Source organism: Monodelphis domestica, chromosome 2 (genome assembly GCF_027887165.1).
Source record: "Monodelphis domestica isolate mMonDom1 chromosome 2, mMonDom1.pri, whole genome shotgun sequence".
Taxonomy (NCBI): Eukaryota; Metazoa; Chordata; class Mammalia; order Didelphimorphia; family Didelphidae; genus Monodelphis; species Monodelphis domestica.
Window position 1 is genome coordinate 487,190,970 of NC_077228.1, and position 13,723 is coordinate 487,204,692.

The 13,723-nt window shown below is 38.0% G+C and overlaps 1 protein-coding gene across 1 annotated transcript in view; it reads right to left on the minus strand.

Moving 5' to 3' along the window:
- CASQ2 (calsequestrin 2) overlaps positions 1 to 12,925 on the minus strand; it is a 105,278-nt gene extending 92,353 nt beyond the window's left edge. The window contains exon 1 of the mRNA XM_056819251.1: positions 12,436 to 12,925. Within this exon, the coding sequence (XP_056675229.1) occupies positions 12,436 to 12,669 (234 nt within the window). The 5' untranslated portion in view covers positions 12,670 to 12,925. The remainder of the gene's footprint in view (positions 1 to 12,435) is intronic.
- Positions 12,926 to 13,723: the final 798 nt, after the last annotated feature.

Below are 13,723 nucleotides of genomic sequence, written 5' to 3' on the forward strand. Positions count from 1 at the left end.
TGAACTGATGCATATGGAAATGAGGAGACCAGGTGAAGGATTTATACATAGTTACAAAGAACATTTTGAAAGACTTAGAGAAGCAATAATGTAACATGCTACCTACTTCCTGAAAGAGAGATGATGGCCTCAAAATGCAGACTGAGACATATGTTTTCAGTAGGGTTAATATTGGAATTTATTTTTCTTGGCCAGGTATGTGCAATTCATTTTGCTTCCACCTCCCACCCTCCCCCATCTCCAATCATCAAAGTGAAATGGGAGCTGGGGCTAAAGATAAGGAAGGTAGCAAAAAAAAAAAAAAAAAAAAAAAAAAGAAAGGGGGAGACCTGAAATATTTTTTAAATGCACAGAAGAGAACAAAATGAAAGCTAGAAAGAATCAGACAAGCAACTTTGAAAGTTATGAGTTGGGAGACAGCTAGGTGACTTTAGTGATCTAGAGACAAGAAGTCCTGGGTTCAAATCTTCACACTGTATAAATGGAAATTTTGAACCTTTGGATTTCATCCCCCAGAAGTCCCTTAGTATTTCCCAAAATTCCATTTACTCTCTCCACCATGTTGTGTGGTCTTGTTTTACAAGTTATGTAGCTCCTCACTTTTTTCTCTCTTTTTTCCCCCTAGAGACCAGGCCAGGTTCAGTTAGTTCTTTTACTTTCATTATTATTAATAAAACATTATCAAATATGACACTTAGTTATTGAATATCAATTATAAAACCCACAACACTAACTAGCTTTGTGACCTTGGGCAAGTCATTTAACCTATTGCCTAACTCTTACCACTCTTCTGCTGTATAAATGGAGATTTTGAGCAGTGCCAAAAAAAAATCACAAAGCTACTTGCATAGTGCCAATCAAGGACAAGGTCAAAGAGACCAAATCAGTCCTACGTGGATTGATGACATTCTACACAAAAAGCACAAGGTCTTGATCATGTGTGAGACTCAAGGTTGCAGTGCTTGACATATGTTAAGATGCAGGACTTCCTTATAACACACGCTTTATATCAAATGCATATACATCAATTGTTCTGGCTCCAGTATCCCTGAGAAAAATACAGAAAATTAGACCAGAGGATGACACTTCCCTATCAGTCCTTTTTTTTCTCTCTTATGGTACGGCAACTTCTTGTAGTCTTGGCTGCAAATGGGTAAGTGAAATATTACTATATTTTGTCCTACAGACTTGTGGGATAGAAATCACTTTAGTTGGGCCCTGTTTCAAGGACCTGTTATGGATTTATTTTTCCTTTACATAGAACTTTTACACAAAAGACTTTGATAGTCTATATTTCATCCAGAAATTATTTTTATTTGGATTTTTTATTTTTTTACTTATTTAATTCATTTTTTTATTTCTTTTGCCAATTGATTCATATATCTCATAACTCAGCCATGCATCCCTAAGTGATCCCTATGTTTTTCAATCACCCTCTTCAGGGGGGTATGTATAATTATTATTATTTTAAATTGTAAAGTTTAAATTCTTTTTGAGAGTAATTTTAGGTTAAGAAACATGCTACCTCTCCAAATCCAGAAAATGAACTCTTTGGAGAAGGCACCATGAAAATGCCTCCACAGACGATACACTGTGTCAGAAGATCCAGAATGAATGTTGGGATGTGATGATCTGAACTGTGTGGGGTTGAATATATATATTTTGTATGTATACTCTTATGTCGAAGGGGACTGTCCCCTAACTGGTCAATGCACCTAGCAATTATTGGTTTTGTTCTCTTTTCCTCTTATCCTCAAATTATTGTAACTTAAAAGTTGGTATGTTTACAAGACCCACTGGAGAGACTAGTCTTCCTTGGCTCTCGGGAGGAATGCATAAATGGAGATTTTGAACCTTTGACTTCATTCCCCAGAAGTCCTTAGTATTTCCCAAAATTCCCTATAATCTTTTCTGCGTCTCCACATTGGTGGGATCACATTATTGGTATTTAACTGGTGGTAACTCCTCCAAAGTCCTTTTTGGGGGGGGGGCATGATACATCAATCAGCAGTGATGGTGGTGAGTGGGGATTTTGAAAATGGCTAATCATGTGGCTTTTATTTTGTATCCTATTTATTCCTTGGTTTCTAATCCTCATTTAATTAACCTCATAAAATATAATAATTTTATTATTTGAGATATAAATTTAATTTTTACACTGCTTTGCAACCCAATACAAGTTTTGATTCTAAGATGAAAGGTAGGGTTTTTATAATTTTTTTAAAGTTTCATGTTGACTTTATTATGGTGTTTTTTTTTAAACCAACCTGTACATAGAAGAAACCCAATTTTGTGTTCAATGCTTTTTTTGTTCTGCTATTAAAATGGAAATATTAATTTAATTTGGTGTTTTTGAACTTAAAATTTTTAGAAAAAGGAAATATAGGTGCTAATAGTAGCTGTGTGACTATAGATTTAATTCTCATTATCCCAGGTAATTGACTAATTTAAAGATGAGCTCCTGACCTGCATTTATAAAGGGAGTGCCAGGAGTACTTTGTTCTGAGGAAATCACAGGTTCATTGTCCCAATCCTCCCAATAAGAATGATAACTCACACTTATAAAAACATCAAGGTCCAGAAAATTTAACTTTGACAACCTTTACTAGAATGATAGCACAAAAATTTGCTGATTTTATGGATGAGGAAAAGTAGGTCCAGGGATATCTGATTCAACATCACACAACAGACCCAGAATTCAATTTCATTTTGTCAAAGAAGCCCAGGGGGTTTATTTGAACAAGATACTGCATATTCCCATTCTAGAGCTTAATTCCAGGTCCAGAGTTGATGATCTTAGGTCCTCTTGTGAAATACAAGCCTTTAAGAAAGTTCAGATACTTATAGAACTGCCAAACACACTTTCCTTTACTAATGGCTACAAATCTAAAAGTCTTTGTTTGTAAGAACAATAAGCTCTGGAAGCATTATACAAAAGAGAGGACACAGTCTGTATCCTTGAAGGGTCCTAGCAGTACTGGGTCAACTGAACTGTAGAAGCTTGTCTGGTAAGATGATAAGGGTAGGAACTATGTCTTCTCTTGAGATACTAAGTATGTTATTATTGACCGGATGAATGAGTAACTAGTTCACGGTCTCCTAGGAGACCTCACTTATTCATAGAATGAACCCCAACATCTGGTAGAGTCCTAAAATCAACTCAACTCCCTGGGAGGCATCCAAATGGTCCATTATGACTTAATTTATTCAACATTCATACCTGAGGATTAAACAAGAGACAACATGATCCTGGTCACTTGGAAAACTCTGCTCACCTAATAGACTAAGGGTATTATCTAAAAACCAAGGGAAAGTCAGCTGGGAATTGCTATGTGATGATGGCTATATTCTAGAAAGGCATGCAAGAAAACATCTCTATCATGATGGATCAGTTTTCAGGGAGAACTGTGCTATGGACTGATGATAAGTCTGAAGAAGATTGAAGTAATATACTAGCTTGCAAGCAGCACCATACATAGCCAAAATTTCATTTAGACAGATAAAATGCCAAAAATAGCACTTGAATTTTGCTGTGTAGGCATCACACTTCAAAAAAAAAAATAAACAATACTTACCTTCTATCTTAGAATCAATCCTGTGTATTGGTTCCAAGGCAGAAGAGTGGTAAGGGCTACGCAGCTGGGGTGAAGTGAATTGCCCAGAGCCATATAGCTAGGAGGCTAGGTTTGAACCCAGGACCAATCTCTAGGCCTGGCTTTCAATCCATATAGCTGCCTAACTGCCCCCCATGGCAGCATATTTTTCATTAAACAGGAAAATCCAAAACTGATTTAAAAAGGCTGACCATATGGCAATGGACACCAGACCAAACTTAAATTATATAAAGGATACTTTGAGGATTGGCTACCATAGACTTTACAATCTTACCACCCTACTCAGCCTTAGACAGTGAGGCAATATAAGCAAAAAATGGCACTAGAATCAAACTGAAACCAAAGGGAATAAATTGGTTCACTGTCTAGTAGTGGAGTTGAAATTCAAACGCAGCTCCTCTGATGCTGTTAGGGATTTCTCCTACCATACTATGTTGCCTCCTCCAAGTCTGCTTTTCTTGTTAGGCATCCGTGGTTCCTTCAATTGACCCTCAATAGCATGGTCTTCTGATTATCCTTATTCTGCATGTGATTCAACTTAAAGAGGATTTTCCTAAAATTTTATGCCTAAAATTGAGTGTAGTACTACAGACATTGCTTGAGGGCAGAGTACAAGACTACTGCTTCATTCTTCTTGGATGCTACATTTTGCTTAATTCATCTTGAAATCACATTAGCTTTTTGGGCTTCCTTGTAACACCATTAATCCATATTTACCCTTAGCCCACTAAAAACTCTTTGATCATTTCACATGAACTGTCATCTACCAAAAAAAAAAAAAGATAAGGACTAATAATATTTATGTAGCCCCTTAAAGTTGCCCAAGTGCTTTATTTAATCCTAACAGTACTCCTGTGAAATAAGTGCTATTATTTTCCTTATTTTATAGAATCAGCTTGAGTCACTAGCTAGTAAGTATCTGAGGCAAAATTTGAATTTAGGACTTTCTGACTCCAAGACCAGTACTCTAACTACTATGCCAGGTAGTTGCTTTTATGTGACTCACTGAAAATCAAAGAGTTGATTAACAGCAGAACTAAGAATAGATCCAAACCTCCTAGTTCTCAAGAAAATATTCTTTCAAAAAAATAGAACAAATGTCTTTCATTCTATTAAGCAAACCACTGATAAAAATGTTAGTTAAGCTTCACTGAGGAGACTTTGCTGTATTTGCTGGGTTCGATGCAATGAATGCCACATTTCTAGATTGTAACATCTATAGAGTGGCTGCCTCACCTCTTTCATGTGACCACTCTCTATGACATCATTAATGCCTTTGGCCTCAATGAAGTCCATGGCCACTCAACAAATCTGGTCTAGTGATCCACACATTTAAAACAAAATGTATTTGAATTAGAGAAAGAACTGTGGGAGTAGAAACACAGAAGAAAAACAATTGCTTGACCACATGGGTAGATGGGGATGTGACTGGGGATGTAGACTCTAAACAATTACCCAGGTATAATTTGATAATTAACAATATGGAAATAGGTCTTGATCAATGACACATGTAAAATCCAGTGAAGTTGCATGTTTGCTATGGGAGAAGGGTGGGAGGAGGGGGGAAAGAACACAAATCATGTAACCATGGAAAAATATTCTAAATTAATTAAATAAAGTTTTCTAAATCTACCAAAAAATGGATTTGGATGGATGGTCCAATGAATACCCATATATCTTGGAGTATCACTGAAGACAGATACAGAGCTTTATAGAAGAGTGAGAAGGAGCTGGATTGAATTTGAGTTGTGCCATACTATCAAAGATCCCAATCTACCTACTAATCAATCAATGTTTTAGTCACCTACTATGCGCCAGGCACTGTGCTAAGAGGCAAGAGACAGTCCCTGTCCTTAAGGAGCTCACAATCAGCTCGACTGCTGCCAAAACCCATCTATTTAATACTTATCTTCTCATGGTGATGTCAGGTGGCTACAAATCATGGATTGCTATTACCACTTTAGGAGATCAAAGTTGCAAGTGATCCCAAAGGCAATGGAAATAAGTAGGTTGAACAGAAAGGCTATGTGATGAATCGTGTGCAGGGATTTTTGGAAAAGATGCCACTGAAGATGTGTATGACTGGAAGAGGAGGTAGGCAGTTAGGCAAATAGCCAGAGTAATATTTAATATATGGGATACTTTGAGAATTATGTTAGTACCCATGAAACCATTAAAAGATCCAGAGGAAAGATCCCAATAAATTGCCTGGATCACTCAGTGAGATTTATGGAAGGATGTTGACAAGAATTGCACAGAATGAATGAATGAATGAAAAATGAATAAACCTCCCCAAGGCATTTATTTAGCATTTACTATATGCCAGGCAATGTGCTAAATACTGGAAAAACAAAGAAAAAGCAAGATAGTCCCTGCCCTCAAGGATCTTATGTTCCAGTATTATGAGTTAAGAAGATTTATAAAGGTTAAAAGTTGTACCAGGGTAGGGAATGCCAACACTAGTGAGAGAATTGATCCATCTAAGTAATTCTCAGTCCAGATCTTAGATAATAAAAACCATTTGTATTATCAATCTAGTTGTCTATTTTGTTCATTCATTCAATTAGTATTTATTTTAAAATTGTCACATGCAGAGTCCTGTTCTTAGTTAGATGCTCCCAGGTAGAATCATAGCTCTTCATTGATCCAATTAGAATATATCAATTAGCTAATTGATATTAGTAATACATAATTCATATATTAATTAGTCCATTCATTCACTTAAATTAACTTTTCTTCAGCACTGACTATGCAATGCATTGTGTTCAGGGGCAGGGAGCAATATTAGGATAAAGAAGAAATGATACTTAACCTCAATATGTTTATAATTAATTCAACATAAAGAGACATATCAGAGAAGATTATAATATGGATAAAATATGCAAATTTATGAGGAGAGAAAAATGCTTTGACGTCAGATTACAAAAGATCATTTCCTGTTTGTTTCTGCAAAATGTCAGGGAGTAATTGATTTAGATATTTTGAAATCATATTTAGGCTCCACTGATGGAATAATAATTCATATGCATTCATATATAACATAATATATTGTATAATCATTAATAACATATTTATATTACATAACATAATTCCTACACATGGGTATGTTAATAATAACATTCACATCGCATTTTGAGATTTGCAAAATGCTTTCACATGCATTCTTTTCAACCTTTACCTTCTGTCTTAGAATCAATACTGTGTACTGGTTCCAAGGCAGAAGAGTGGTAAGAGTGAGGCAATGGGGGTTGAGTGACTTGCCCAGGGTCACACAGCTTAGAAGTGTCTGAGGTCTGATTTGAATCTAGGACCTCCCAACTCTGGACCTGACTCTCAATCTACTGAGCCACCCAGTTGCCCCCTAATGTGCATTATTTCATTTGTTCCTTACAGCAACCCTGTGAGGTAGTCACTATTGTCTTCATTTTATAGATCACAGGCTCATAGATCTAGAGCTAGAAAGAACTAACTCATTGATTCAGGGAGGTAGAGAAGGATCCTACATGTAGTTACATAGTTCTTAACTGTCAGATGCAAGAATAAAACTGAGGTTTGGGTTGGCTCTAAGTCCAGTGCTCTTTTCTGTGACCCACACTGATTCTCTAGAATTCTAAGCCTCAGCTGATTAGAATGAATGATGGGGACTGGGGAGGAGCCCCTGCTGCTGATAGTTAGGTATAGTGGGATCAGTGGGGATGGGATTCTGAAGTTCAGAGTCAAGAAGGTATACTTAATCTGGAAATAACCCCATTGGAGGGCTTTGACAAGAGGCATGCCTGAAAAATGAGGTAAGCTGATAATCTGGGGAGGAAAAGGGAGTTTGGGGACAAAAGAAGGAAAGAGGAATTGCATTCTTTGTCCATATCCTCTTCTAGGATTTCATGCTTCCACCGAGCTAATGGGATTTGGCCACTCTAATGTTTCTCAGCTTACCATCTTGGCTAAAGCTACTGGTCATGCAAGAATTCCCTTCATTTGAAAATTCCCCAAACTTTGTTATGAGGGCTACTTTTTGGGAGGCATGTAAGTACAAATCAAGGTGATGTAAAATAAATGCTATCAATAAAAATATATTTAAAAAAAGAAACTTACAGCCTTTGGAAATATGAGCCTCTAGGACCACTCATTGTGTAGCTGAGTTCCAACAGCACAGGACAATGGAAGAGGAGAGGAGAAAGTGTTAGAGACCAAACAGCCTTCTGCCACAGGGCTGGGCAGTCTGGTCGGTATGGGGGGAAGTCGAAGGAGAATAAAGAGGCAGAATGATGCCTAAGTTGTGATCTTGGGTGATTGGCTGAATAACAGGTTCTTGTTAGGAGCAAGAGAGTTAAGACAAAGGATCTGTTTATTGAAAGAAGGTAATTTCTTATTCTTGGGCGAGGGGTGTTTAAGTTTTGGGCTTTGTTTCTTTTACCAGGAGGTCTCATAGTCAGTAGTCCTGGTGATGAACATATTAAGTTAAATATAATGGTATATACTCTGGTATACAAATGATATTGTAATAATTAGAGCAAGCCCCCAAACATTATAGTCTGAGGAGACAATGTCCTCATTGAGGAATGAGATGAAGGAGTTTGGAATAACTATTAATACAGGAAAAACCAAATGGATGAGAAATGCCCTTTATCAGGTCTATGTCATACAATTGGATTGACAGTCCAAAGAGCTGGTTAGCCATTGTGGATAACTCAGACAGTCATTGTGCATATACAGCATATGAGAAACAAAACTGAACAGAAGAAAGAGAATAGGCTAGGCGTTATTTAGGAAGTTGTGCTATCCTTTTACTCGATTCATTAATCACATGAGCCCCATCTTCTCTATGACACAAAATCCCACCTTTTAAGACCAATATCTTCTCTATAACTATAAATTATGGAATTTAACAATTTCTGAAGAATCAAAATTAGAGGTGACTCAAAGGGCAAGGTAAAGAAAGACGCATGGCAGATGGAAATAAACATATATTGGTATTCAGGAACAATGAGTAAGAAATAGAATAAAAGACTTCATTATAGAAATTTGTGAACAGAAAAGGGGGGTCAGTCATATGGCAAGCAAGAGGAAGAAGAATAAGCATTTATTAAGCATCTACTATGGGTCAGGAATTGTTCTAAGTGCTTTATCTCATTTGATCCTTACAACAAGCCTGGTAGTTGTAGGTGTTACTTGTCTCCATTTTATAGTTAGAGAAATTGAGGCAGGGGATCAGATTTGCCCAAGGTCACACAGTTAGTAAACATCTGAGCCTGGATTTGAACTCGTCTACTTTAACTTCAGGCAAGATGCCCACCTAGCCATCTTCAAAAAGAGAAGTATCACACATGGAAGATGTCATTTCTCTCCAGGTTTCCCTCAAGACCTCTGCCCCTCCCAATTTCTTCTTTGCATGTATTTTATGTCACCACCACCCACATCCACTAGAGCAGAGATTTTCTTTCTACTTATAGATGTATTCTCAGCCTTTAGCATAATGTTGACCACCTAATAAAAGCTAGCTAACTGACTTCTATGAAGGACATGGTAAGCCGCTCTGGTATCTCTGCCAAGAAAACTCCAAAATGAGGTTCCAAAGAGTGGGGCACAACTGAAATGACTAAACAACAACATCAAAGGACAACTGACTTCCTGCCTGACCACCTGCATGCTCTACTATTAGTTAAATTTGTAGAGATCCAGAGGAAAGATTTCCAACTCTCTGGTGATCCTCTAGGAGAGGATTTATGAGAGCACAGGGATGAGTCATGAGAGACAAAGATAGGTTGTGATATGTACCACTGGAGGCAATGCCTGCTTGATTACATGCAGATCCATGCAAATATGGAAATACATTGGAGTGGGTGATCACACAACAACAAAACTGGCTTATCCAGACAGGGTGTGTCTTATTTAATCTCCATAGTCTAGTGTCTTGCACATAGTCAGTTCTTTAAAATTTGGGAAGTTGAATTGGAAGTCTTTTAGTCCAAACCTATGGTTAAATATAGGAAGAAAAGGGGATCCACAGTGCTCAAATTCTTTTACCAGATAAGAAATGGAACCACTCCTAATATCAGAACCAAGGTCTCAAGTGCCAGTTTCAATATGCTATGATGTCACTCTAACTATTTACTGATATGTAGCACAGTGACATGGAATCAGGAAGACCAGAGTTCAAATCTTGCCTCAGATACTTAATTCTGTGAGCCTTTTAATCAATCAACCCAGTCATGAGCCCAAGTTTCTCTATGAAAGAAATTCCCAAATCACTTACCCTCCTTGGACTTCGGTGCATTCATTTGTAAAATAAGGCAATTAGACTTATTGGCCTCCTAGGTCCTTGTTACTGTTTAGTCCTGTCTGACATTTCATGACCCCATTTGGAGTTTTCTTGGCAGAGATCAGGCCTGGAGTGATTTGCCATTTTCTTCTCTAGCTCATTTTAAAGGTGAGGAAACTGAGGCAAACAGAGTGAAATGACTTGTCCATTATCACACAACTAGTAGGTGTCTGTCTACAATCTTCCATATTCCAAGAGAGGTGCTCTATCTATTGCACCATTTAGCTTATCTTTTCAGGTTCTGTACAGGAGCTGCCTAAGATCCTGTTATATTGCAGAGACAGGATAGTATATGATATTGTAAGATCATGCTTGTAAAGCACTTTGCAATGCTTAAAGTACTATTTAAATACTAGCTATTAACATTTTTATTATTAATATTTCTATTAGCATCTTGAGACATTAGGAAGTATAAGAAATGGAATAAAAGACATAATTATAGAAAATTATGATCAGAAAGAAGATCAGACACATAAAAAGAGGGAAGAAAGGAAGTAAGCATTTATTAAGCACCTCCTATGTGCAAGGCATTGTGATAAGTGCTTCATGAATATTACCTCATTCGATTCTCATGATAAACCTGTGAAGTATGTTTATTATTCCCATTTTATGGTTGAGAAAACTGAGACAAAAGGTTAAGTGGATTTAGAGTTGGCTTGGACCTTAGAAATGATGGAGTCCAAATCCCCTCATTTTATTGATGAGGAAACAATGACCTAGAGATTACTTGCCTTGAGATCAGACTAGCAAGCACCAGAGTCAGAATTCAAATCTAAAACTTCTGACTCTACTTCAAGCTGCTTGTTATTAAGTCATGCATGAAGGTAGAGGCAGCTAGGAGTTACAGAGGCTGAAGTGCTGGGCTTGAAGTCCAGAGGATAGGAGTTTAATTATAGCTTCAGATAACTTATGAGCTGTGTGACAAGTCATTTATCCTCCATTTGCCTCAGTTCCCTCAACTGTAAAATGGATATAATAATAATTTACCACCCAGGGTTTTTGTTAGGAGCAAATGAAATATGTTTGTAAAACATTTAGCACAGTCCTGGGGCACACTGTAAACACTTAATAAAAATATCCTTCTTTACTGTAATGGGAAGCACGTTGGAATCAGAGTCAAATGACCATTGTGGTTCTAGCTTTGCCCTTTACTTGTATAACTCCAGACAAGACTTGTAACTCTGTAAACCTCAGTTTCTACTCCTGAAAAATAAGGATATTAATAATTACACTCTATACTTCATTGACCTTTGAGTCAAGTACTTGAAAAATCTTGAAGTGTTTAGGTAAAGAGAAATTGTTATTTTAATTATGACCCTGAAGTACTTGCAAGGTCTTTGCTTTCTGAATCCTCAAAGACCATCTACATTCAGCCTAGTTTGATTCTTCTGGGCCTTTATTGTATTTTAATTCTTTGAAAGCTGATGATCTGTGCTTCTATAAATGGTAACTTTATCATTAACCAAAGATCTGGCTATTCTTAGGTTAACTAGAACACTCTGACTAAGTCAGATAACAACACAGAGTCTACCCTAATCCCCAATCAGTATTTTCCATGTGGACAGGGCTATGCTAGGCAGTCACATTACAGACAGCCTAGCTTTGACTGAAAAGGAATCTAAGAGCCTCCTAGAATGCCTGGCACCCATGGGCACTGGCAGTGGCTGGGAGATCTTAAGATATCTAGGTGGCCTCGAAAGGATAAATTCTCCACACTTTCACAGTAGATTAGAAACTTGGCACAGTGCTGGGTTATAAACAGCCCATAGAAATAGGATGAAATAAGAACCGTCTTCTCCCAACTGAAAGATCTTTATGAGAAAAACTCTTCAAACTGACTCCCCACCTCTCTTTCCATATTGTCTGCTGCTGATTGAAGTCCAAGTATGAGACAGAAGAAGACTCATTTTATATTGTTCTGCTTTACCAATAAATGGAGCAAAGGTCAACTCCCAGCAAGCCTTTGTCTTGGGAAACCAAAGAAGTCCAGTGAACAAAATATTCATGTAATCCCCACATCTCTCCTTGACTCCATTCTGTTGTATAAATATTCTGCTCGAGCTAGTGCCAGAGCCCACAGGCAGAGATCACTACCCATCGTGTCCTTTCCTTTCTTTTCCACTACCTGACCTTTGGTGAAAGTCCTACCTAGAGCTGTGAGCAAAGATTGGCAAAGGGACAGGAGGTTTGGGGGAAACTGCTCCTGGATAACTGAGGATAGCTCGCGCGTGAGTACTGTACATCATCTACATGTCAGGCCATGTTTCTGAATGCTGCCTCCTGTTCTAGTGGCTCTTCCAGTGACCCATCTGGTACTGTAAAGGAATATTTGGACTGAAATAAATGGGCAATCAAGGCACTGTAGATAGTAATGCATTCTGCTCACAGGCTCCCCAACCCAGGTTCAAACACACACACACACACACACACACTCACACACTCACACACACAGAGACACATGTGTCCACAGGCTCAGTTTTTGCAGACACATCCTTTGCTTACCTCTAGGACAATTTCTTTCATTTGAAACTGCTTTTGGGAGACTTTATCAGAAGACACCGGCTCATGGTAGAAGAGACAGAGCAGGTCATATTTCTTCAGAATTTGCTTGTAATTCTTCTCATTGAGGTTTATTACTCGGTCCTTCCCATCGTAAGTTGGGAAGTTCAGTCCCTCTTCTGCCCTGCAAGAAGGCAGCAGGTAAAAACCCACTAGTAAAAGAGAAGCTACCTTCATTGAGGATGGCCCTTTCTGCCCGTCCTTCCCTAGAAATAATCCAGAACAGGAGAGAATACAAAGGAGGCTTGAGTCGAGTTGGAGCCAAGGGCTAGGACCAGTTTACATAGAATTTGCCTTTTGCCCTTCTGGTATTTGATCCAAACTCTTCCAATCCAGTTAACTTTGCAATTATGGACTCAGGACAAAGAGCCCCAGAGGCTCTCACACACATATGTGCCTGTACAAAGAAAGACAGGCAGAGGAGGCTGCGAAGCCAAACCCCAGATACCTTACATAGCTTGGCCCAACTCCTGTGTCGTGAGGAACTCCATTTTTAGGATGCAGTTGTTTCAGGCTAAAAATAAACCATGCAATGAATAAAAAGGACAGATATGACACTATTGAGGGATTCGCTGACACGGTGAGGGAGGGGGTTGGAGAGAGAGCACACAAATGAGTGAGATGGATAAAAAGGACACAGAAAGAAGTGAGGAGAAAGAGTTAAGAAAGAGCTAGGGCTCCAATGGGTTTATGGAAGTTTTAAAAAAGGAACACAACATACACACCACAGGTAGGGAATCTTTGGATTGGACACAGAGTTTTGAAAGGCACTTCAGTTAGTTCTTAGAATCATAGAATTTAGAGCTGGAAAGGACCTTAGAGATGATCTGCTTTTATGTCCTCATTTTACAAATGAAGAAACCAAGGGTCTCAAGGGTCGATGATTTGCCTAAGACCACTCCATAGTTATATCAGAATGGGGAAATGAATCTAATTTCACCTACTCCAGAGTAAACACGTTTACGTAGCATTGTGTCCTAATTTTCACCTTCAAGCAGCTCAGACCCAGGCCATAGTCTTGGCTAACACTGGTGTATTTTGTGCAATGGTGAGATAAATGTGAGAAGAATTCTTTTCTTTTTTTTTTATTAAATGTTCTACTCTTTTTAAATACTGCAATCACATCCCATTAACTCTTCTGCCCCAGAAGAACATTTTTTTCCCCACAAAAGAGTACAGATGGGAAAATTAATCTGCCAAATTTAATATGTTAAACAATATATGCCTTATT